Source organism: Falco biarmicus, chromosome 15, assembly GCF_023638135.1.
Source record: "Falco biarmicus isolate bFalBia1 chromosome 15, bFalBia1.pri, whole genome shotgun sequence".
Classification (NCBI taxonomy): Eukaryota; Metazoa; Chordata; class Aves; order Falconiformes; family Falconidae; genus Falco; species Falco biarmicus.
The window spans coordinates 766,321-791,644 of record NC_079302.1 but is presented as its reverse complement, the minus strand read 5'-3'; the positions used below and the strand labels follow the sequence as shown (position 1 = coordinate 791,644).

The 25,324-nt window shown below is 46.1% G+C and overlaps 2 protein-coding genes across 3 annotated transcripts; both read left to right on the top strand.

The window, feature by feature from the left end:
* Nucleotides 1–10: 10 nt before the first annotated feature.
* Nucleotides 11–5,354, top strand: TMEM231 (transmembrane protein 231). Of its 2 annotated transcripts, XM_056360587.1 has the most exons (7): nucleotides 29–429; nucleotides 501–670; nucleotides 1,633–1,761; nucleotides 3,139–3,282; nucleotides 3,564–3,645; nucleotides 3,779–3,889; nucleotides 4,769–5,354. In XM_056360587.1, exons 1-7 carry the CDS (start codon nucleotides 288–290, stop codon nucleotides 4,951–4,953), a joined length of 963 nt encoding a protein of 320 aa, XP_056216562.1. In that variant the 5' UTR covers nucleotides 29–287; the 3' UTR covers nucleotides 4,954–5,354. The 2 variants fall into 2 exon arrangements, with proteins under 2 accessions (XP_056216563.1, XP_056216562.1); XM_056360588.1 differs by lacking the exon at nucleotides 1,633–1,761 and having other exon boundaries at nucleotides 11–429.
* Nucleotides 4,912–21,195, top strand: LOC130159211 (carbohydrate sulfotransferase 5-like). Its single transcript, XM_056360582.1, has 2 exons — nucleotides 4,912–5,048; nucleotides 17,556–21,195. Exons 1-2 carry the CDS (start codon nucleotides 5,038–5,040, stop codon nucleotides 18,763–18,765), a joined length of 1,221 nt encoding a protein of 406 aa, XP_056216557.1. The 5' UTR covers nucleotides 4,912–5,037; the 3' UTR covers nucleotides 18,766–21,195.
* The last annotated feature ends 4,129 nt before the right edge of the window (nucleotides 21,196–25,324 follow it).

Sequence of the window (25,324 nt, the reverse complement as noted above, 5' to 3'; positions counted from 1 at the left end):
CCGGGGGTCGAGGGGCGGGGCCGCGGTAGCCGCCGGGCGGGCGGGCAGCCACCGGGCGGGGGCTGGGCTCCGCGCCGGCCTCTCCCGGGGCGCCCGAGGCTGCGCCCTGGGCTCCGCCGCCGCGGCCGGCGACCCCGTCTCCCTCCCGTGGCCCTTCCCAGGCGCTCTCCCGCCCCACGGCAGCAGTCGGTCCCGGCAGGCAGCCGTGCCCGCTCATTGGCTGGCGCGCCCGTTCCGCCGTGACGCGCTGACAGACCCGGCGCCCTGTCCGTCTGGCGGGGAGTGCCATGGCTGGCGTGGAGCTGTTCTCGCACCCCACGCTGCACACGCGCTACCGGGCCGGGCTCTGCTCCGCCGCGGCGCTGGCGCTGCTGCTCATCACGGTGCTCACCTACGTGCCGCCGCTGCTAGTGGCCTACCGGAGCCACGGTGAGCGCTTCTCCACCGCGCCCGGCTCGGCCCGGCGCGGCGCTGAGACCTGACGCTGTCTGTGCCCGCAGGTCTGTGGCTGAAGCACAGCGCGTACCTGGAGCAGCCCACCGTTCGGTTCCGGTACGAGATGCTCATCGTGGCCACCCTCGGGCCCGGCCCGGGCAGCTTCTTGGCGTGGAGCACGTTCCCAGCGTTCAACAGGTTGCAGGAGGACCGGCTGCGGGTCCCGCTGCTGGCGGTAGGCATGCCCAGGCCCGGCGGGGGCACGGGGGGGCTGGGGGGCGGCGGCGGGCCCGGGCGACAGGAGTTGGCGGCGCCTACGAGCCTGTCGTGCGTTGCTGCCTTCAGCTTCGTGCCTCACGTCTCACAGCAAAAAAATCGCCTGGGACAAGTGGTTTTTAACCGGTCCAGTTTTGCTCCCTCGCAGTGTTTAGGTTGGAAAAGACCCTTATGATCAGCAAGCCCAACCATTAACCAAACACAACCGATCCACCGCTAGTGCCACTGGTAGTTTGCATGAACACATCCATTTACTTTTCTCAGATTAGTTGTGCCCTCCCTCTGTGCCCTATGGCTTACCATGATCTGAAGTTTGTAGGGGTTGCTAGGTAGCCCTCGGGTTTGAAAGCAGGTATGTACTTTCTAAAGCACAGAGCCTCTGCCCTGCAGCCATTGTTCCTTCTGAGGTTCAACAGTGGCAGTTATTTCTCTGTTACTTCTGTTGTGAGTCCTGTTATGTTTGCAGATGGCTGAAATACTGGACATTTGTGGCACAGAAGCGTAGGGAGCGTTGGCTCACAACCAGGAGCTGTACAGAGGCCGTTAAGAGGCTGGGGCAGCAAGAGGCAAAAGCCGAACTGTCAGTCACACATTTGCAGGGGATGTGACAGAAGACTCAGCACTAAGGCATGCTTTGTAGCATGCGGGGGAGGTGGGTAGAAGTGGCATAGGGCAGAACAGACCTTGAAGAGTCTGATGAGCTTTCCCTCCCTGAGGGGCATACGGGACATTATATAAGAGGCAAAATTGCAGGCTTCTTGTCTGTGAAGTCAAGAGTTTTTATTGCTTTCCTAACTATGCAACTTAGTATGAGTATGCTGCAGTTGTGGAGATCCCCTGGGGTTTTACCTTTTTTGTTTTTCTTTCTTAACAGAAGTTCCTGTCTGTAAAAAAAATTAAAATAATTATTGATTCTTTTAGACTAGAGAAGAAGACAAAAATCAAGATGGCAAAATGGATCAGTTGCACTTTAAATTGGAACTTCCACTACAACCTACAGAACATGTAGTTGGCGTTCAGCTGATTCTGCTCTTTTCCTACCAGCTTTATGTGAGCATTTTTAGATTTTATTTGTTCTGACATACAGGCTTAGTGTAATATTCCAGTAGTGGTTACACAAAAGGTGAAAGAACCTTTCCACATATGAAATTCCTATCTAAAAGATTTATTTTACTAGGAAGTATTTAATATTCTCCTCCTGTGCTGCATCATTCCTAGTCTAGTTCTATGGCATATTTTGATAGGTTTAGTTAGTTTTTGAGGGTTTTTTGAAGGTGTATTATTCTCTCGGGCTGTAGTGCAGCATAGAGGACAGAGATGTGCAACAGTGGATATCAGTGTGGGTGGCGTCGGGAAATAACTGAGAATCTTGGGACTAGGCAGAAGGGTGTGCATTCTTACATACTGCTGTGTCTTGACATAACCAGGTAGTTTTCTGAGGTGGAGGGGCAGGCTGTTACAGCAGCCTAAAACTCCACAAATTTTGCTTACTTAACAGCTTTTGAAGCAGTGGTAATCATCTGCCAGAATCTTCTGTATCTTGTAACTGGGAGGGGGAAGAAGGTGTTACAGGGAGACGAGAAAATAAAATTCTGCTGTCACTGTATCTCAGGTGGCAGTGCAATTAATACCTAAAGCAGCGAGTAATACACTAGTGCACAAAGAATCCATGGAATCCATGAAGGAGCAATAGTATAGAGCTGTGTTGGATGCAGCCACATAGACAAGAAGTTGTTTTACTAGAGAGATTGGGCTTAGTTTGTCCAAGAGACTTTTGCTGATTGTGAATGGACAAGCTTAGCAAGCATAGCTGTGTGGTATAGAAAACATTCTTAAACCTGTGAGGCCCATAGTAAAGGCCCAACAGTCCTAAATTTGTGCTGCAGTATTAGGTCAGTGATTAGTATCACAGGGAGTTCTGATACTCGGAACACCTTTGTTTTACAGTAAATGTGAAAATTTAACTTCAGACTGCATGGCTGATAAGGGCTAAGGAGCTTCCTTGTTTGGTCTGTATTGCAGAGCAGGAGTCCTTAGCTGGCTCCGACTGCTGAGTATTTTTAAGTGTGTCTCCATGCATTTAGTCATCTTGCCACTTTTCCCATGTTATGGCAAGTCAGATCTTTCTGTCACTAGATACAGACTGTTGCACTTCACTGAATTTCCTGTGGAACTTTGTTTGGTTTATAAAACAAGTTAACTAACAACTAAAGTAGGTAACTTTTTTTTCAAAGAAGTAATTAATATTTCTTATTTGGTGTTCTCTTGTTTAGACTAGTGAGATGATCTGAAGCTTGGGAGCCAGAAAAAACCCCGAAATGCATGCAGAAAACCTGTAGTTACAAAGAAGTAGAACAGTATGTCATGTCCCCCCTTCCCCCCGCTTAAATTCTGTTAATTCTGGGTTTTTCCTGTTAACTGTTTCAGAGAATGTCAACGTTTGTGATGCAGAGCATGGCTTTTCTTCAGTTCTTTTCTCCTGTGCCAGGGTCCCAGCTCTGTATGAATGGAGACCTGAAACTGAACCAGAGGCAATTACTTAACCATTGTGGACTGGATACCAGATACAATGTGAGGAAACTTTTCTTTTTTTTTCTTTTCCCATCAATTTCCCTCCTCTTTATCTTCCTAGTACCGTAGGTGACACCCAAATTATTTGTAGCTCTGCACAGAGTGGACCCTAGAACTTTGAAACTGGTGTTTTCCTGTTAGGCTGAAAGGTGAACAAGGTTATTCTGCCAAGATGTTCATGTGTGTTGCTTAAAGGGTGTGGTTACTTTGCACAAGAAACTCTGTAGAATTACTTTCCCGAAGAGTCGACAAATAATGTAAGTATCTCCTTGTTGTAACAGGTGTCTGTGGTGAATGGCACAAGTCCTTTTGCAAGTGACTATGATCTAACAAACATCGTTGCAGCATACTGGGATAGAAATGGTAAGCCTGCATGTGTAGTTGCGAATTACAGGAGAGCAGAAGTTAGCATATTGGCAGCTGTTCTGTGAGGATTTGAGCTCTGTATTAAGACTGAAAAGCCCCTTAACTTGGCTGTTTCCTTTCCTCATTTTAGTGACAACAGTCTTTTCAGATCCCAACCCTGTTTGGGTGGCTGGGAGAGCGACAGATACACCATTTATCATCAACGCCACTATTCATTACCCAGTGGAAGTTATCTTATATCCTTTGAAAACTGCATTAACTGTGACATAACAGGGTTGCATATTTGGGCCTTCATGTACAGGCCAAATGAAAATTGTTTTCTTTAGACCTGTTGCTAAACTTTGTATTTGTTAGCTAAGCAAATGCTGTAGTTCTGGAGTCAACTGAATACCTATTTGCTCATTCCTCCAGATGGTTCTGCTTGCATAACTACTTTTTGCCTTTCGTTGAAAAGCAACACAGGTTCCTAGTAGTCTTGCTAAACTGGCCTTTAAGGCAGGTTCTTAACCCATTCAAGTGACTATCCTTAGTAAGTCTTGCTTTGGTGCTGCAGCGCCTGCTGTCCCAGCCTGTCATGGGTGCCGCTAGCAAAGCATGATACTGTATTCTGTGACCTAAAGCAGATCACTAGAAATCTGTATGTAAGATACGCTCACCAAATAATAACCTCCGCAATGGATGTGGGTAATCTGTTACATGTGCAAACAGACCTGAAATTTTTCTTTTTACAAAATAATTCTTCGTTTGTTATGTTCTTTACTCATTTTCTCAGGCAAGAACAAGTCTGAGTTTAAAGTAATCTTTATGGAGCACACTTCTTATGAGGTTTGTTTACCTGCCTGAGTATTACAAATAACTATTTTCTGGTGAGTTAGGAATGAAATAGGCACTTTCCACAGAATTGGTTTAAGTGTCTTCTAGGACAGACTCTTCAGCTTTTGTAACGTACTACGCTAAAAGGCTTTTAAGGATTTCCATGGCTCAGAGGGTTTGCATTTGCCACACAAAGTGATGTCTAACAGGTTTTGTGCCTTTCCACCTCTGAGTTCCTTTGTTTAGTTGTTGCAGTGGTAGTATCAGAAGCTTCTTTGTTAATGCTCCTTGACTTTCTTTAAATATCAGCCAGGATTTTGGGAAGTGATTAAATTTGCCTGGATCCAGTATGTCAGCATTCTCCTTATCTTTCTTTGGTTGTTTGGTAGGATTAAAATGTTTGTGTTCCAGAATCAGGTGTTAACTACAACTCCAATATCACCAGTTCTGCCAGTGTCTCCAGTACTGTCCTACAAACAGCACCAGTCCTGAGGAGATGCCTGAGAACACTTAAAAGAAATGTAGTTCAAAAATAGATCCCTGCTTTTATTCTCTATATGTTTTTTACTTCAGAAGATGAGAACTTTGTAAGTATTTTTCAAGTACATTCTGTTCATGCTTCCCTCTTAACATACATGTTCGTTCATCCACTTCTCTGGGAACACTGCTTTGTGACTGAAAATTTTAGTATTTTTGACAGCTAAAGAAGAACCTGGCCATTTTTTTTCAGCTGGAACACACTTCAAAAACCAGTAGAAAGCAATGAAACTGCTTTTGCATGATCTCAGTTTTTCTAAACCTTGAAGACTGAAAATAATATGCTAACAGTAACAACATAAGCCAGTTTTAATGCCTTGTGAATTAATTCACTGCTGAATTAAGAGTTCTGTCAAGAGCTATTTGTACAAGCATTTATGTGCACTATGAAAGGAAAAAATAGAAGAAATGTGAAAAAATGTATAGATGAGTTAAGGGTAGAGCCACACGTCTGTAACTGTGGCTATATGTGCTCACTGATTTAGTTACTAAGTTGAATGATGATAAATTCAAGGTTGATGTGAGAAACTGGGTTGTGGGTGATAGTGTCTGCAAGGTTTGCATAATTGCAACATGTGCCTAAATAAATGCATGTCAAATACATACGTTTATAATGATATACAATTATAATATAAAATAATAGTTTGCAAATACATAAGTATTATTTGCAAAATACTGTTGGCATTATTACTGTGGCACTAGACCATTAATTGTGAATTGGGAATAATAAAACAAAGAAGCCTGGTGTTTATTTAAAGAAAACTTAACACAAAAACTACCAGAGAAGCTTCAGAGTTTCAAAGCAAGTGAATAATTGCTTTCAGAAGTTAGATGATAACTTTGAACAGATAAAAATGAAATCAGTTATAATTACCTGGTGAGCACTGAAAGACTGTATCCCTTGTCCTTGATGGAGGGGGGTGGGGGGGGGGGTAGGGCAGGTTATTTAATTGTATTCTCTATTTCTGGGCTTACTTCTTATGCCAGACAAGCTTAAAAGGGAAAGCAACATCATTTCCATTACGTTTTCAGTTTCGTAGTTAATATTTAATTCTGGCAAAGCACTGTTATGGCAGGAGAGAGTCTAAAACAATTCTAGATGCTAGTTAACAAAATTCTGAGGGTCTTTGGTTCTCTTGAACTATTAAGACATGGTGCAGCTATGAAATGTGAAACAGCAACCTGTACAGCAGTACCCCCCACCTTTTGGCTATTGCCCTCTGGAATTCAGCATTCTGGCAGTTTGGTGACCTGCCTGTTCCTTTTTCTTTTCTCCTCAAAATGGCCAGCTTCTTTTTGAATTTCCTTTTAAGCTTTTTTTAAACTTTGTAGTCTTGCAGCTTGCATTTTTTCCAAGTTTTACATGCTGGATGGACTCCAGCCTACTTTTCAATGCAAGTGAAACATCAGTGCAGTGAGCTGTGTTTTGGTTATTCAACACACTTTTGTGCTTGTGAAACTTTGCTGTATATACATATATATATGTTTTTTGGTTTGAAATCTGTAGTTTGTTGTTTGATCTTTGAAGTCTGTACCTGACAGCCTAGGACTACTGATAATTGGCTTTGTATCAGAGTGCACAGTCTCAAAGCAACTGTCTACAGCTTTTTAGCATTTCTAGGCACTGCACAGGTGAACAAAGGGGCCTGTGAGCTTGTTTCCCTGATACCTCAAGCTGATGTATATTTGGTCTGCTGTAGTCCCAGCTCTTCTTCCTTGCAATGGTGACAGGGCTTGTGTGACTGCGTGAGCTAATCCAGAGAGTTCAATATGGTGAAGATAATCTTTACCAAATATACTCACTTTTTTAGAGAAGTGAGTTACCTGAATGAACTTGCTATGTGTCTGCATCAGCATTAGGGTGGCCATAATCAAGGGATAGAAATCTCGAGACTGCAGAACCCCATGTTAAGGGTTTGAGCCATTGTACTCCCACAAAAAATGGAATGTGTAATATGCCTCCAAGCTGAACAGAAGCCTGTTTAAGGTAGCAACTGGAACATGGAAGAGACTAATGCCAGAAAACAACAGTAATACCAGGGGCTCCATTATTCCCTGTCTCACTTTTCTCTCCTATTGTATCCTTCCACATCAAGTTATGACAAATGATGCTGCTCAGAGCAACAGTTCAGTGAATGCATGTGAGATGAGAAATGGTGAACTGGTCTGGTTCAGGAAATACAGAGAAAAATATCCTTATGTTCTATTTTGCTTTAGAAGGAGAAGGGTGGGGGAAAATCCTCTACAGTAATTAAAGAGGAGAACTATTTAAGTTAAAAGGAGGATGTAAAAAAAGTTAATTGCTTGGAGGTGGTATGTAGCTGTTTAGGATGATGACCTGAAGGCGTGTTTCATGACTGGGACTAATAGGTGAATGCAGCGTAAAAAGAGCTGCAAAGGCAGATGTGACTACAGCAGGGGTAAAAAACCCAACAACCCCAACCCCTGTCTCCAATACCTCTGCCGTGGTGACTTCCAGGGCTGCTTTTATATACTGACCATAGTTCTTGGTTCATAGCTCTGACTCTTATTAGGCTTGGAGAGGCTTTCTACTTCTGTAAGTAAAAGCAATAGAAAAGAGGTAGGTAAGATTTTTGTGGCCGTGGCAATAAATTAGAGGTTAAGGAAAAAAATTCATCTGAGACTCCACAGCAGCTGGCTTTAGAGGAGTTCTAGGAAGGGGCGGAGTCTTTCTTGGGTGGCTGGTTGTGGTGGCTCCCCCTTTACCTTGCCAAGCAACAGAAAGTGGACGAAAATACTGCTGCGGTCCACCGCGGTGCTGCCACCCGGGTCTTGGTGCACACACGTGCCGGTGGGGATCCACGTGCGTTCGCTGAGGAGGGGCGCGGGAGCCCATTCGGACTACCGCGTTTCTGGCGGTGGCTCTGTAAGAGGGGGCACGGCTGGCCCCGTCCGGCGCCTGGGTGCGAGCGGGGACGCGGCCGGGTCGGCGCCGCGCTCGGGGCGCCTTTGCGGGGTGGTGCTGGGGTGGCAGGAGCCGCCCCCGCGCTCGCTGCTGGGGGGCAGCGCCCTCCCGCTCCCCGGGCCGGGGCGGCGGGGCCGGGTAGCCGGGGCGCGCGGGCCGGCTCCGGTGAGGCTGCCGGGAGCGCAGGGACCGGACGGCGCCCGCGCGGGGCGGTGCTGCGCCTTTGCGCGGGGATGCTCCGGGTGCGGGGCGGATCGGCCCTTCCCGGGCTCCTCCCGGCGCCTCGGCCACGTCTGAAAGCGGCTCATTGTCTCCAGAGGCAGCTGGGACCCGCGGCGGCGCTGGCAGGCGGCGGGAAGGTACGGGCGGGCGGCGGGTCCCGCGGGGCTCGTCTCGGCCGGCGGAGCGGGGCGGTGGCAGACGCCGCTTCTCGGCGGCTGACAGCGGCGTGCAGGAGCACTCGCCCTGTCGTGCGGGGGTCCTTTCAGCCCCTCGCCCCCCCCCCCCCCCCCCCCTCCGCCTGCGCTGGGAGGCCGCGGTAGCGCCGGGGACGCGGCCCGATGCGCGCAGCCCCCCCGCCGGCGTTGCTGGGGCTGCAGCCGCCTGTTGACAGAGGTGAAGCCGTTGGAAATCGGCCTTTTTTCGTCTGTCCTCTCCGCCGCTCCCCGCCCCCCCATCCCGTCCCCGGGAACATGGCTGATTCGGGTTACGATGGCTTTTGGTGTTAGGTGGTGAAATCAGGCGCTTTAGAGACCCTTTCCCGTCACGCCGGGAAATTCTTCCCGTTTTTCTGTTGTGTCCCGCCTCTGTCTCCAGGTGGAAAGGCCCTGCCGCACCGAAGAAACTCGTTACTCCGTAGCGCAGGGGCCGCCGCAGCCCCCCCGCGGCTGGCTGACGCCGAGGACACTGTCGCACCCGTGCAGGCAAAGTCCCAAATAAGTGACCGGCGTTCCGGCGCTGCGGGGGCCTCTCTCGCCCCAGTTTTGCCATCCTTAAAAAGATAAAAAAATTCCGAACCAAAATTGCAACCGAGCAGACCTTGTGTCTTCAACACCGGTAACTGTGGAAGCTGAAAACGCTTTGTGAGCTTCAGCTGCATTGCAGGGAGAAATGGGTGCGTAGGGCTCTGCTTCGACACTGCCGTGTGTTCAGGCTGGACAACTTTATCTAATTCCACACAATATGAAGGGGGAAAATAAAGAAAAGCCCGGTACCTTTTTTTTTTTTAAAGAACTTTTATGGTTGTATCATGAAATCTGTGGTAGACTTTATTGTACTATAAAGTATTTAAGCCTGATGGTTACCTGGAAGAGACTTTTCCGATGTGATTTTCCACTACGTTGTAAAAGGAAGTGCATTTCGAAAAGCTAAATCAACAGTGTCAGCTGAAATGCTAATAGAATTTCATATTAGAATTCAAAATGTCTGATTACAGCTGTACTTCTATTATTTCTTTTGCAGTTTCACTGTTGTATGAAAAAAATCAAACATTTATTGAGTCTTTCAACAACCTGCTATTGAAAAGACTTTTACCTGTTTTTGAAGTACTAGTAGTTATAGAAAGTACCCTCTAAACTTTTTTTTCTTTCCCTGTTCGAAGACTAATCTGCATGTTGTTGGTGATCCAGTAAGCTTTTGCCTTGTGAAGATGTGTCATTTCCAGCTGTGGAAGAACACTGGAAAGTGACATTTTGTCGGCTGGGTGATTTATAGCAAGGATCACTTAGTGATGTTGTGCATTTTTCTTGGACCAGCTTTGTCACATTCCTGTATTTCACTTTTTTGAGCAGCAAACTGCGTTTATAATGTCACAGAGCATTATACAGGACGTTTCTAACAGCTAATATGAAATTCTATTAGCTGTTCTGATGGTGGTTGCATTGGTCTTACAGGTGAAGTATGTAGTGAGTAAACTTCTCCATGAGGTACAGTAGACCTTCAGGCAATCTCTGCTCTGTTTATCACGCCATGCACAAACATTTTCCTGTTAATTCTATAAAATGCATTATATTTACCATTATTCTTTTCACAGTCAGTACTGAGGTGTTTTGGTGACAGATTCGGCTCATGTGATTGCTCCGAAAGTCAACATTTGGTGTAATACAAGCATACAGGTCAAAATCGTTTTTGGCTAGCAAAAGGTTGAGCACATAATATACCATTAGGTATTCATTTTTTAGTGGAAGACAATCTGGGAAATAAAAGTGTATTTTTGTATTATGTGGAAGTTGAAATATTTTCTGTGTAATCTATAAAGAGTTTGGTTTTAAATGAAAGTGTGCTGGACATTTTCTCAGGCGTAAATTGGCAGGGGAATACTGATGAAGACAGTGAAGATACAGTTGCTCAGAAGTCATTTTAGGGGAGCAGGTGCTTGTAATTCTTCTCTTGGTTGTTTTGCTTTATTCCAGCCAGATTTTTCAGCCTTCCCACAACAGATGCAGACCTGTTTGTTCTGAGGGAGTCTTTCATCCCAGCCCAAATCTCATCCCATTCCCAAGCTCAGACAGAGCCCATGTTTCTTTGCAGCTCTAATGTGAGGCACTCTCTTTCTGTCTTTCTACAGTCTTTGCAGTATGGCAGGGGGAAAAACCCACAGTGTAATAACAGTGTCTTTTTTTAAAAAAAAAATTAGCTATAAAATTAATTTTTGTTGATTTACTATGTCTCTTCAGGTTGAATTCTGTACTGAAAGTTCACTAAGCAATTGTGTTCCTTTCCGTGCTGACCTGAAAAGATCCAATTACTTGATTCCAATGTTACTTGTCTTGACAAACAAAACTCCCTGAATACAAGAGCTAAATCACCATCCATTGCACAATTAATTTCTTTCCTCCTCCGTTCTTTTCTACTGTTCTGGGTATGAAAAGTGCTCTGTTTAGAAAACAAGCTTTCTGGGATCCATACTGCTGCTCGCTATATTTTTACCCCGCCTGGAAAGGCTGGATAGCTTTCTGTAACGTACCTAATCTCCTGGCAAGCAGTGGCAGAGGCCAGTGGTGCTGCAGCTCAGCATTTTATCAGAGCCAGTTTAAGTGATGAAGAAAATCTGCTCTGTTGGCTAGTTTGTGTAGTTCATTTCCTTTGCACCGTATGTTAAGGATAGTTATTCTGGGACAGACCAAGGGTGCATCTAGTCCAGGATCTTGTTTTCATTAGTAGCCGTTAGCGGATGAGCCCAGGGATGGAGCTTGAGTCGGGACTGTCAGCTAAACCATATGTGCAGATGCTTTTCAGATCACATTTTGAACAGTTTGCATTGGCTTGTGGAGAGACGATTCTGCCTCAAGAATTTGTTAGAATTAGACTTTTGATTATTCTGTTTGCCAGAGCTCTCCTTGAAGAAATAGCATCACAAAAGGAGTGATAGTACTATCACAGAAGAGGAACAACATTGTAATAACTATTATTAAAATAATTTCTGCTTAGCAGTATTCGTTATGTACAAAAGCATGTACTGTGATGCTGCCAAGTGCTGCAACAGACTGGCGACTGAGGCGAGGTAACGCAAAGCAAGTCACGGGCTAGTGTTTCACCTAGTAACCAGGGGAGTTTTGGCACATTGCCTTGCTGTGCTGAGCGAGCGAGCTCGCTGGACAGCACCGTCTGGTGAGTCCTGCAATGAGCGGAGTAAGGAGAGCATGGGTGGGAGCAGCCTGTATCGCAAGGTCCCGTCTGTCACGGTTAGAATCGTAGAACCGTTTAGGTTAGAAAAGACCTTTAAGATCATCAAGTCCAACAGTAAGGCAACGATACCATGTAATCTATTCAGTAGATGTACAAACATAGAGATATATGTGTGTGTGTATGTGTGTACGTATATTCAGCAGCTTTACGAGAAGCTGATTCTTCAGCATATTCAAGAGCTGCTTTCCGCCTCAGCTAACATTTGTCAGAAATCATGAAGGAGCTTGGGTGGGCTGTCAAGCTGAATGTTAAAGGGGTGTAAGTTTAACCCTGTCTGAAAGCACCTTAACTGCAGAATTACACGTGCCCAATGTGAGAAATGCAGAAATAAAAGATACTGTTTACAGAGAGAATCCAGTGGACTGGCTATATATTTGGCCTCATGCACTGGAATCTGCCTCAGAAAATACTCTTACAGATGCTGCATTTTGGTGTGTAATTATTCATTTCTTTGTGGCGTCTGTGTGCGTATGTTCCTTAGAAACATCCCAGCTTTCCTAGAAGGGTAGAAGTCGAATCTTAAATACTGAAAATGGGTGTCTAGTTAGTGTTTTACTTTGATACCGCACTTTTTCTTGCCATTTATATCATATTGAAGAGTAGGGAAATACTTTACCTGCAGTCTTTTTACATGTTTTTTGTAGTGCTTACGGTGGGCAGACTAGTTCAGACACAAATTATGGACTAATACTCATGGTAGCTGGTTTTTCATTAGCCCAGTATTGTCTGCAACAGTACTTGGGTTAGAATCAGAGTGAGGATAGGTTCAAGAGGCAGTCAAGGCAGCTGTGAATTTTAAACCCCCGTCTTTTGGTTTGATGTGTACATGGTCGTATTCCTCATTCCCCCACCCTTTGCCAGTAAAAGTTAGAACAGTTGGTGTGTCTTCATTTCTGCAGAGTGATTTTGAGTAGAGGGGAACAGCAGTTCTGTGTAGCTAAAGTAGAAATATTGTTTCTTTAAAAAGCATCATTAGGTCTCTAAAAGCTGTGTAATGGGTTAAACTATGTGATGGGTCAAACTATGAGGAGCAACAGAATGCAGTCAGTGCAGAAAATGGCTAACGTTTTGCAGACAACAAAAAGATTTGAGGTAGTTACGTCTGGCTGGCTTTCAGGCATAGAATCTGTTTCAAGAAAACTCCTTGAAAACTAGAAAATGCAACTGCTCTTCCACTCCGACTTAGATTCTTTCATCACTTCTGTTTGGCAAAGTGTCCCTCACAGGACAGGGAAACTCGTAAATGCTTCTGGTGACATAGTATGCAAAAATTCAGTTATTTGAACAAGACAGACTTTACCTATGAAGAATGGCCATGCTGAATTAAACCAAAGGTTTATTTATCTGCTGTTATGCGTGACAGTAGCAAGTACTGGATTGCTAGGGAAAAACCTACGTAATACAGGAAAGGTGGTCTCTCTTAGTATGCTTCCCAGCTGCAGGGAGGTACCTTGGGCCATCTAGAGTTTAGGGAATTTCTAAGCCACTGGTTGTGGCCTCATCTTTTTAGTCCTTGAGAGGCTCTTCTTGCATTAATTACTTACAATTTATGTAATGCTTTGTTGAACTCTTGCTGCCACAGCATTTTGAGGCAGTTTCATATTTTTATGATGCAGTGTACAAAAAAGTTTTGTCATGAGTGATTATTTAATTGCAATCTCCCAGTTTTCCTGTTTTGATTGGTCATGAGAGGGTGTTTTTGCAATTGCTGTCTTCACGCCAGTTATTTCCCTGTCCAGGGAGTCTCTCTTCCAGCTGAGGAGTAGTAGTCACTTCAGTCAGTTCTGTTTAAAGTACAGCTTTCATACTGATTGTGCGGCACAATACAAAAGCCAACTTGCAGTGTATTTGGTCCGCAGAGACCCCCTTTTCCCCATCCCACTGCCCAAAATTGGCAGCATATTTGTTTGCTGTCCAGACAGCATTGCCAGAGCAGAAAGGGGAGACTGGGCTACTTTTTCCACGCTTCTCTGCCAGGATATATTAGTAGGGATTTCAGTGAGTATTTTGGCATGTGGGTCTTGTAAAAATGTATGCTCTTGCTGTGGCTTTGAAGTCACTTATGAACCTGGCCCTGAAAAACAAGGTTATCTATCAGCACTCTGTTACAGTTGTTATTTGGTTACTGTCCTCTCAGATAGGAATATGGAAATATACCTATGTATGTATATTTTTCTGTCCCATATTGCTATTTAGAAAGAAAAAAAAAAGGCATCTTGAAGTGAAAACAGTAAAAGTTAACTGCACAGAGAAGCTGGTGAAGTATGGGCTGGATGAGCAGACAGTGAGGTGGATTGAAAAGGGGCTGAAAGCCAGTTTGGCAGGGTGGCCAGCAGCAGAACGGAGTCTAGGAAGGCCGGTGGTAACTCTTCCCAGGGGTAGGCACAGGATCCAGCCCTGGTCAACATCTTCATTAACCCACTGATGGTGGGGAGGAGTGTCCGCTCTGTTAGTTTGCTGATGACAGGAGACAGGGAGGAGCGGCTGATACTGGGGGATTGCATCAATGTTTCTACGTACCTGAAGGGAGGGTGCAAAGAAAGTGGAGCCAGGCTGTTTTCAGTGGTGCCCAGTGAGAGGACAAGAGGTGGTGGGCACAGCACAAACTGAAACACTGGGGGTTCCCTCTGAACGTCAGGAAACAATTCCTTACTGTGCAGGTGACGGGGCACTGGCAGAGGTTGCCCTGAGAGGTTATGGGGTCTCCCACCTTGGAGATGCTCAAAAGCGGTCTGGAGACCATCCTGGGCAGCGCTGTGGGTGGCCCTGCCCGAGCAGGGGGGGGCTGGACCAGGTGACATACACACGGTGTCTGCCAACCTCAGTTGGTCTGTGAGATGGACTGGGGAGCCAGGGTCCTTTAATCACTATTTTGAAATGAGAAGATAATTTTAGCAGCTTGAGGAGAAAGGTGGTGGTGGGGTTTGTTTCACAGAAGTTGTGTGGGTTTATTCCTTTTGCTGTTTGTTTGTAAGCTTGGCAGGTAGCTAGGTACTTCTGTAATGCACCTAGGGACCCAGGAGGCTTGAGAGAGTGATCACAGGGGAGGTATAGTATGACTCCACCAGAGAAATCCCTGTAAATGATTTTGTAATAGGGTTACGCAGTAGGTCAAAAAGTATAATGCTGATTAATATGAAGACCTGTGTGCAACGCTCAAGCTGTGTTCTGTTGGCAACAGTGGTCTGGGTCTTCCCTGCTTTCTTTCCCTTCTGCGCTTTTTTGTTCCCAACCTTCTTCCAGCCCTGGTGATGGTCTGTGCCATGCTGACTTGTTTCAGCGCTGCAGAGCTAGGGGAAGAAAAACAAGCGGGTAGCTTTCTTCCAGGCTTGCAGACTGAAATGCTAGGCAGAGCATCTGATACGCATGGGGACTATGCAAGAGAGGCTTAGGGAGCCATGGGATTCATCCTAGGAGGTCCTAGTGCAGTCACACGGCACAGATATTTGTGCAGAGCTGATGAGAGTGTGGAACCACTGGAGAAAAGGGCCTTGCCTCCGTGGGCAGCACAACCACTTAAAACTCAGTGATAACCATAGTTCTAGAGATAAATAAATGCTGCTGCTGAGCTACAGAAACAGATTGTACAATGAAGTAGGGGACATAATAAAACAGTAAAAAGGCATTTTTAGTTGTGTGGGTATCAAATAGAGTGGCTGTAAAGGGTATACAGAACTGTGCATCCAGAGAAGAGCAATAAAGCTGCTGAAGACTCTAGAGGGCAAGTCCTGTGGGGAGTGTCTTGAGTGCACTGGGGTTGGTTAGGCTGGAGAAAAGGAGGCTCAGCCGACACCTTATCGCTTCCTACAGCTACTTTACAGGAGGTTGTAGCGAGGTGGGGGTCAGTCTCTTCTCCCAAGAGTAACAAGAGATGGGCCAAGAGGAAGTGGTCTCAGTTGCGCCGGAGGGGGCTTAGGTTGGTGTATTGTGTCTGGCCGAGCCCCACAGCACCCTCATAGTGCTGTGCTTGTCTTGATAGCTAGAAAGGTGGTGCAAACACACCTGTGTTTTGACAACTGCTGAGCAGCACAGCATCCAGGCTGTCTCTCCCAACATTCTCCCACCCACCAGTAGGCTGGGGGTGGGCAAGATCTTGGGAGGGGACATAGGCAGGACAGCTGACCAGGAGTGACCAGTGGGATTTTTCATATCATATGACGTCTACTCAGATATAAAAGCTAAGAGAAAAGAGGAAGAAGGGGGGGGCATTCATTATTTATGACATTTGTCTTCTGGAGCAACTGCTATGTGTACTGAATCCCTGCTTCCTGGGAAGTGGCCAGACATCGCCTACTTATGGGAAGTAGAGAATAACATCTTTTGTTTTCCTCCACCCCTGGGAGTATTTACAAGGCATGTAGATGTGGCACCTGGGGATGTGGTTTAATGGTGGACTGGGCAGTGTTAGCTCTATGGCTGGACTCTATAATCTGGAAAGGTCTTTCCCAACCTAAATGATTCTGTGATTCTGTATCTGACAAGCAAAAGATGGTGCTTTGGGATAAAAATTTCCACAAGCAAGTTAGCACCTTACTCATGTGCCTTACTCTCCTTACAAGATACTGTATGATACTGAAGGCAGATGCTTTTATTGACTCCTTTTCCCTACTCAGCTCATAGTCCGGCTGTTTTTCTTGACTTACAAACAGAAGTTTAGTAGCAAAATTGTGTTCATTTAAGATAGAATGCATTTCTATATATTGGAAGAGACATTTAGTCAGTGGAAGAGGCTGAAACTGCCAATTTCTAGTTTCTTTCATTTGATAATTTATTTTAAATTTTATTACTAATTATAGTCTTTTTTTGTGATTCATTAGGCTAGCATTAAGAATTTAATGCATTTATTCTGTCATATGAGTGTGTATCTGTATCCACTAGTCAGCATGGTTTACTTTCAAGAGTCCAGAGTCTGTTGATACATGTACCTTTCACAGTAACAAGGGGAAAAAAAGTGTAAATGCAGCTAGATAGCAAATATTTATATGTAAAACTCTTGAGATGATTCTGCATATGCAAGGATTCTTGTTAATACTGTGCCTGCTAGCATCTACTGACTGCTTGCTTACAAGTGGCATCTGCACAAGTGAGAGCACAAAAGGTCAGGTGCCAAAAACCTCTAGTAGAAAGTTGTGAGGACGGCATGTCGTTGGAACTTTGATTTCAAAGTAAAACAGAAGTCTGCTGGGGGCTGACATGCCTAAACTTTTCCAGGAGTTACACGCAGACAAATTCTAAGTCACAAATGGGTAATGCCTTAAATGCAAACTCCAGGGTATTCAGTCATGGAGTATATGCGCTCCAGTTCAAAGACACACATCAGATCTGTGTGGCCAGATGAGGTTTCAGGTTGCGAGTTTTCACCCATCTCCTGCATTTTGGAAAACAGAGGGTTGTGCAGATGCATCAGGCAGTGTAGCACCCTGCTGTTACCACAGTGTATAGCGCTCACTAAGAAGTTTAGGTAAGATGATGATTTTTATGTCATCAGCCACAGTGAATGATGTTCCTGTCTACTCCTTTTAAGGGATAGAAAGAAGCTCTTGTAATGTTAGACTGAAATGGAAATACAGTGGAGCAATTCAGAAAGGGTTTTTATTTTGCTCAGCAATATTTACGAGAATTCAAGTTGCAGGCTTTGTGTATTTTGTAGATTCTCCCCCCCAGCAGTTGAACTGCAACAACCCAAGGTTTCCTTCAGCATCAGACATTTGCTCCAAATTATTTCTGCTGTGATCTTGCTGTCATGCATTACTTTGTTTCAGTTTCCGACACCTGTCACCTGCAGATTATCATCTCCCAGTGCTGCTGATTAAGGAAGCAAATAGTGCCAAATACATACGTGTGTATTTAAAGAAAGGTTTTATGAATGCAAGAATTTCTATTGTGTAAGTGTTATTGTGCCTCAGGACCAGTGGTTCACCAACATTTTCCTTCTCTTTTTCAGCTGTTGTTACTGCTTTTCGTTGGTGAGAATGGCGAGGATTCGGATTCCTAGCACAGTTGTTATACTTCTTGTTACAGTTCAGACTGGATTCTTACTCTTCATGTATGCCCGGTACAGTAGTTTCATGCCTCAGTCTGAGGAGAAACCATCTCAAGTCCACATCCTCATTCTTTCCTCCTGGCGGTCGGGATCTTCTTTTGTTGGTCAACTTTTCAGTCAGCACCCCAGCGTCTTCTACCTGATGGAGCCCGCGTGGCACGTGTGGGTTACGATGTACCAGAACAGTGCCAAGGTCTTGCACATGGCAGTGCGGGACCTGGTCAGGTCGGTCTTTCTGTGCGACATGTCTGTGTTTGATGCTTACATGCCTTGGAAGAGGAACTTATCTGATCTCTTTCAGTGGGCAGCAAGTCGGGCTCTGTGTTCAGCTCCTGCTTGTGACTCCTTTCAGCGTACTGACATAACCAGTGAAGTGGCCTGCAAGACTCTTTGTGGACGGTACCCGTTCAGCAAGGTGGAGGAAGCCTGTAAAACTTACAGCCATGTTGTCATCAAGGAGGTTCGGTTCTTTGACCTGAAGGTCCTCTACCCGCTTCTCACTGATCCGTCCCTGAACCTCAAAATCATTCACTTGGTCCGTGACCCCAGAGCAGTTGTCAAGTCACGGGAACAATCAGTTAAGGCATTAGCCCGTGACAATGGAATTGTTTTGAGTACCAATGGCACTAAAGTGGAAGACAGCAAATACAAAGTAATGCAAGAGATTTGTAGAAGTCATGTGCAGATTTATGAAACGGCTACTCTAAAACCACCCAATTTCCTTAAAGATCGCTATTTAATGATCCGTTTTGAAGATCTGGTAAGAGATCCATTATCAGAAATCTCAGAGATGTATAAATTTGCAGATCTTAGTTTGACCCCCATGCTCAAAAGCTGGATTTATAATATCACACATGGACAGGGGCCAGGGAAGAAAAAAGAAGCCTTCAAAATCACATCTCGAGATGCAGTTAGTGTTTCACAGGCCTGGAGAAATGTTCTTTCCTTCCAGAAAATTAAGAAAATACAGGAAGTTTGCAAAGGGGCTATAAATATGCTTGGCTATCAGCTGGTGGATTCAGAAAAAGAACAAAGAGATCTGTCATTGGATTTAGTGTTGCCAAGACGACAGAATCAATTCAGTTGGTCATCATTTAATCCAAAGCACTGAGACATTATTTTTGAGAGATCTTGGGATGGGGATGGGGTGGGCTGTGGGTGGTTGAGTATTTGTCTACTGTGCAGCATATAGCTAATTCGAAAATCATTGGCTGATGAGGCTTAAGCATCTTCCTGTCTGCTGTTTTTCCGTAATGAAGGGAGGTTTTTTTTCCCCTGAGTTTCTTACACTGCAAAAAACAAACAAAAGCATGTGGGAAATGCCGCAAGATACTTGGCAGATTGCAAATTTACAGCTGAGCTGGGCTGATCTCAGCATTGTTTAAAAAATACAATTTAAGTACTTTCTATTAAAAGATTGTCAAAGATGTCTTTGTTCATTGATGATAGTTCACTTCTGTTTTCATGTTCTAAATATTTAAGAAGCCTAGTTCCTAATTTGTATAAATGGAACAAAGTAGAAACTAAATTTCTTTATTTTCCTCCAGAATCACTTGACTTTCCTCTTTTGCTTTAAAGCTGTGCAATTGTGTATTTTTTTAGGCTTCTCTTGACATTTTAAATTTTAACATAAAAGCTCTCCAATGAGTTGGGGCAACTGTAGCAGTTCTGCTGTAAAAGACTTAAGCAGGAGCTTCATTTATGGATAGATTTCTTTGTGCTTTCCCTGGAACGGCAAAGTTTGCAATCAGATACTTGAATGCCATGTTGGTATGGAGTGCAAAAAGCTAAAGAGGTGAAGCAGCTTTGAGTGGAATGGCTATGGAAGTAGCTTGTTAATGCCACCCCAGCTGTGTGTTCTAACACTGTGACACAGGTAGGCATGCACTTGCTCTTGCAGTGCAGTTCGTACCCATTATTCTCTCTCTTCAGAACTACAAGTTGTTGTTGATAAAGATCACTGAGAAATTTGAGGTGCCTTGGAATTGTGCATATTGATTATGCTGCTGTATGGAAGTGATCAATCCAAACAGCTTTGATAGCAGAGACAGACACTTGTGTATGGGGCTTTTGTTTGGTTTTATTCATTTATTTTTAATACAGTGCATCTCAGGATGGACAGTACATGTTTGATCGATACCAGGTAATCCTGTTAGGGCAAATTGAAGAATGTCACGCTGTTGCTCATTTAGGATGAGCAGCAAAGCTCATCAGTGCTGCTACTGTGATCTGCTGTAGGAGATCCTAGCACCCTAGATGCTGGGAGCTGTGTCTCCTTGTGGGGGTTCTCTAGGGCCACATCTCTTGCTTCTTGGGATTTTCCTAAGTGTTCCAAGAGCTATCGTGGGGCCTGTGGAGCCTTATTTTTTTGTCTTGGTGGCTTTTCCAGGCATTCTGAGGTTGTGCTGGCATCTCTGGTGCATTCCTCAGTTCTTTGGGGGTCATTTGCTTACTCAGGTTATCTGAGGCTTCCTCACATTCCCTGTGTCAGGGAATGTGGAATTTTCAGGTGGGACGGGTATATGGGCTGTCTGTATGGTATATGGGTTGTCTGTAGCACAGGACACCTTTTGGGCTCCCCAGTGCAAGAGAGGCATGGACACACCTGAGAAAGTCCAGGGAAGGGCCCCTGAGGTGACAAAGGGACTGGAGCATCTCTCACATGAGAAAAGCCTGGGAGAGCTGGGACTATTCAGCCTGGAGAGAAGGCAGCTCGGTGGCTGGGGGGGTGGTGGTGGTGAATATTTTACCAATGAATATAAATACTTGAAGGGAGGGTGTGAAGGAGATGGAGCCAGGCTGTTTTCAGTGGTGCCCAGTGACAGAGCAAGAGGCGATGGGCATAAGCTGAAGCACCTGGGGTTCCCTCTGAGCGTCAGGAAGCACTTCACTGTGCAGGTGACGGGGCACTGGCATGGAACGCACAGAGAGGTTGTGGGGTCTGCCACCCTGGCAATATTCAAAAGCCATCTGGACACGGTCCTGGGCAGCTGGCTGTGGGTGGCCCTGCCTGAGGAGGCAGGGGCTGGGCCAAACGCAGTCACGATTCATGTCAAAAATAGAATGTACTGTGATAAGTGTAATTGTTGTACCCTGTGTAAATCTGGGACCTGTATCACAGTTGTGGTGAGTGGGCACGTGTGGTTCTCCTTTAAGACAATGTGATGGCTTCCCGTTCCCCTGAGGCAATCACTGCTTGGAAAAGCTCACCAAAAGGAGATAAGGAAAGCAAAACCACGCCAGAGAAGACCCTCCGAAGGAGACAAAGACCTTGAGATTTGAAAAAGCACGCCAAAGGAGAGCCAGTAGGGTACACCTTCTCCTCCTAACGACCCAATGGGGAAAGGGCAGGACGAACACCCGGCGAGAAGGGATTGGTCAAGATCCGGGCATAAAAGACGCTGCTTTTAGGACTCAGGTGTGCGTGTGGTGGAACTAATTGAGTTCTCCACGCACCCAGCGCTGTTTTTGCTTATTGTTCCTCAACCTAAATTGATTGAACCCAAAATAAAATTGTTTTAATTGTTATCGTTTATAACAATTTTGTGACCCTGACGTGATCTCGCTGTGCTTTCCTGGACTGTGACTTCTCGAGGGGCGCCCGACAGATTGTGGCTTGAGAGTAGCAGTCTAGGTCAGTCTCTGGAGATCAATGAACTAAAGAGAAACAATAACCAAAAAGGATTGGAGCTCCTAGGGAAAAACTGCAGTATAAAGGACCCATAATTCTGGCGCACGAAGATCCGAATGAAGACAACGGAGTCGTGAGTATAAGGGAAGCCGTTCGGCTGGGTGGGTATCAGTTACTTGTGTGTAAGAGTGTGAGTGAGACGGAACCTAATTCTGGAAACGGACTCTAGGGTCGGAGCCAGGATCTGAATTCCGAAGTGAGTGTGGAGGTCTTCTAACTGCGGTTCCAAACTCCTGCGAGGGACTTGGCCGGTGAAGGACCGAAGCGGTTCCTATAGGATTTGTGGGTGGGATCTCGACTCCTATAGGGTATGTGGGTGGGTGAAGGGTTCACCCCCGTACAGGACACTCTTACCGGTAACTAAGGGCGATAGGAAGCCACTGTAAAAGTAGACATCGGTATCGGTAACCAAGGGTGTAATATTCGTAGGGGGGCGTCAGATGTGAGACAGAACCCCTGCAAGACACTTTTTTGGTTGCTAAGGGCTATAGGAATTGCCGCAAAATTCCTAATCCAATGGGCCAACAGGAGTCAAGATTTGAAGAGGAAACAAAGGAAGAAAAGGAATGCCCACAAATTATTCCCCTGAATAGTGCTTTAGGAATAATGCTCAGGCACTGGGGCCACTGGCCGTCTCAAGAGGGAAAAACTAAACCAAAAATGGTCCATTACTGTATGAATGTGTGGACGAGAGAGGAAATTCGGTCGGATTATGTATATTGGTCAATACTTGGATGTTTTGATAATTGGATGTGTGAGACATTAAATTTATATGTGAATAATAAAGAGCCCTTTAGTCAGGAAGAAAGTGAATACAAAATATGTCAGATTTGGGAGAGCTGATTATCCAAGGAATTAAGGAGGTAGTCCCAAGGGGGCAGAATATTAACAAGGTTTATAGTGAGCAACAGGAAAAGGACGAGTCTCCTGTGGATTGGTTAGAGAAACTGAGGAAAATTTACAAATGTATTCGGGGATATACCCATCCTCTCCAGTTGGAGAAGCATTTCTAAAAATCCAATTTGTGGCTGGATCATGGAGGGATATAAGAAAGAAACTGGAAAAGTTGGACAGTTGAAAGTTGATAAAGCTTGTGAAGGCTTTATCCCACCTGGGTGCTAAGGCTTCACCCTTGGCAATCAGGGCTGGATGAGCGCCACACAGGAGCCCCTGCCCTGTTAGCCATGACCTTCACCCAGCCGGTGGCCGACACGGCCAGGGGCGAGTCTGTGGGGTAGGCCGTGACCATGGCAAAGAAGGGGAAAAGTAGTCAGCTTTTGATGGCCCGTGTCTCGTTTCACTGTTGACCCTAAGCAGTGCCTTGCTTCAAATAGAAGTGATTCAGAGAGTTACACACCCGCCCTGTTCAGGAAAAATGCAGGAAATCAGAGACATCTAGCAAATTCTCTTGTGGCTGTTGTACAGTGCAGCAAGAAGCAGCGTGGGTCCAGTGGCTAATGCTGGAAGGGGAATTCAGCACTTCTGGGAAAGGGAGATAAAGGCACTCTTGTGGGCCAGGCTGGGATTGGAGAGCCTGGGTGGGTGTCTGGGGTCCCAGCTTTCCCGCAGTGCTGAGTGTGGTGCCTGCTGCTTGTTCTTCCCTGCAACGCCGGTTGCATCCACCTGCTGGGGCTGTGCTTGGGAAGGGCTCCGGGGGTGAGCAAGCCCATGGGAGAGGCCTGGGGAGAAGCTCTTCTCCAGAGATCTACCAGAAACTGTCCAGAGCATCCGAGAGGATGCTCTGTATGACAAGGGAAGGTGCCCGTTGGTCCAATGTATGAGAGCCTGCAGGGCTCCCATCAGGGTCCTTTGACCTACCCATCCTCCAGCCAGCAATCCAGGTGCTGGGGGGTCCCACGTAGGTCTCCTGAGGTACCCTTTAGCCCCGGGCAAGGTGTCGTGCCTCAGTGTGTGCTTGCAGGGCATGTTTCCTTCCTGCTGACAAGGGCGGAATTGCAGTTAAATGCCCCTGGGCGATCCCGAGCCAAGCAAACTTTTTTCTATGGGTCACACTGCTTTGCAGTCCATGTGTGTGGTTCAGCTCCTGCATGGGAGCTGAGGACACGAGGTGACCTAGCTCAGAAGCTGGCCACTCTTGCTCCAGGCAGCTCCAGTTGCTTGCGTTTTCCTTCAGCTTCCCCAGCCTGATCATCTCCACTGTCACCTCCTCCCTGTCCTACAAGAAGTATCCCTATCCCAGCCATTAGGACAGTGGCACAGCACTCAGAATCCAGATCACTGGTAGAGAAGAAGGACAGAGGAAAAGAGAAGTTCTCCTTTGAAAGAAATCCTTCTTTGTCCTCCTTTAGCTACTAGTGGATGAAAAAAAGGGGGACAGAATTTCAGGCCAGCCACAGCACTGGCTTTCAAGCCTGAGCTTGTCATCTCATGGCTGTTCTGGAATGCGGTACAGTGAAAGGAGAGATAGAAATGGCAAATTTTCCCCCTCGGGGCGATCAAATGCTGGCAGAGGTTGCCCAAGGAGGTTGTGCAGTCTCTGTCCTTGGGGATCTTCAAAGGCCAAGGGCACACAGTTCTCAGCAACCTGCTCGAGGCGAGCGTGCTGGAGCAGAGGGCTTGGCCCAGAGGACCTCCACGGGTCCCTTCCAACCCCCCCCTCCTGTGTGGCTCTGTGCTTTGCTTTTGCCCTGGCGGAGATCTTCAGGGACTTTGTGCTCCGTTTTGTCTTGCCTTAGGGCTACGATGTGCTGTGGTTTGGGGGCAACAAGGTCAAGTATGTCAGAGGTCAAGCGAGTCAGTGTCAAAGTGTGTTACTGTTATGGACAGAATCTGTGTTTGTTGGCCCTGTGTTCCTGGGGTTATGGCATTTTTATCTTATCTTGTGATCTGTGTGGTGGGGTTTTTTTGTGGAGAGTGCCTTTTTTCAGCTATTTTGCCTTTGTGGGGTTTGGATGGGGGCCTTTGGTTTGTGTACGAAGTTTCTTCTGGTTGTTTTTCTGCTGTGCTGGTGGATGGTGGTGGGCTTTTCTGTCTTGAAACCATCGTTAGTGGTCTAATAGATCTCCTGCAGGTCAGGCAGTGTCACTTCTGGCGTGGTCTGACTCATTTCTGGTGAGCTGGTGGGTAGGTGTGGAGGACTTGTGGTCCCTCCATGGAGAATGACTGCTAGAGGACTAACAGGCAGATCTGTGGAGGGGTGAGAGGACCGCTGGCCCATAAGTAGTGACTGTCAGAGGACTAAGTGTACTTGAACTAACGTGGGCTTCCAAATTCGTGGTTATCTGTCCTGCCTTGTGGAAGAGCCATGGGAAGTCACCAGCCACACGGAAGGACAAGGGGGTTCCCAAGGCTACGTGGCTTTTTGGGTTTTGCTTTTGAGTAAGAAAGTCTTGCCTCAACATGAGTACAACTGTGAACGGTCAATTTTGCTAACTTTAGAAAGCAGGGAGCAATACTTTTCTGCTGTGCCTCACATTGCCTGCAAGGACAGAGTGAGAAGCAGCAAGAGAATTCCTTCCTGGCACCTTCTCCAGGGAGCACTGCTGCACTTTGTCAAGGTGAGTTTTTTGGGCTGTGCATTATTGCCACTGAAAAGAGGTCAGTTTTCTCAGCACAGAAAGCAGGGAGAAGAACTTTTGTGCTGTGCCTCACATGGCTGCCAGGGCAGGGTGAGAAGCAGCAAGAGAATTCCTGCCTGGAACCCTCTCCAGGGGAGCCGTGCTGCACTTTCCCAAGCCATGCTTTTTGGTTCTGTGTGTGTTCAAAATGCTGTGTCAGTTTTCTCACCACAGAAGGCAGGGAGCAGAACCCTTGCGCTGTGCCTCACATGGCTGCCATGCACGGTGGGAAGCAGCAAGAGAATTCCTTCCTGGCACCTTCTCCAGGGGAATTTCCCAGTTCCCGAGAGACTCCTGGCACCAGCTGCAAGGGGGCTCCCAGCCGAAGGGAATTGGGGTGGGAATTGGTGATGTCTCCTTTCCTTAGGCATGTTAACACTTTGGAATAACAATTGGATGCT

Excerpts from the sequence above, each read along its gene's own strand:
- TMEM231 (XM_056360587.1), top strand. The coding sequence starts at position 288 with ATGGCTGGCGTGGAGCTGTTCTCGCACCCCACGCTGCACACGCGCTAC. Across the intron at positions 1,762-3,138 it reads TCTTTTCCTACCAGCTTTAT|AGAATGTCAACGTTTGTGAT; the intron begins GTGAGCATTTTT and ends TAACTGTTTCAG. Across the intron at positions 3,283-3,563 it reads GACTGGATACCAGATACAAT|GTGTCTGTGGTGAATGGCAC; the intron begins GTGAGGAAACTT and ends TTGTTGTAACAG.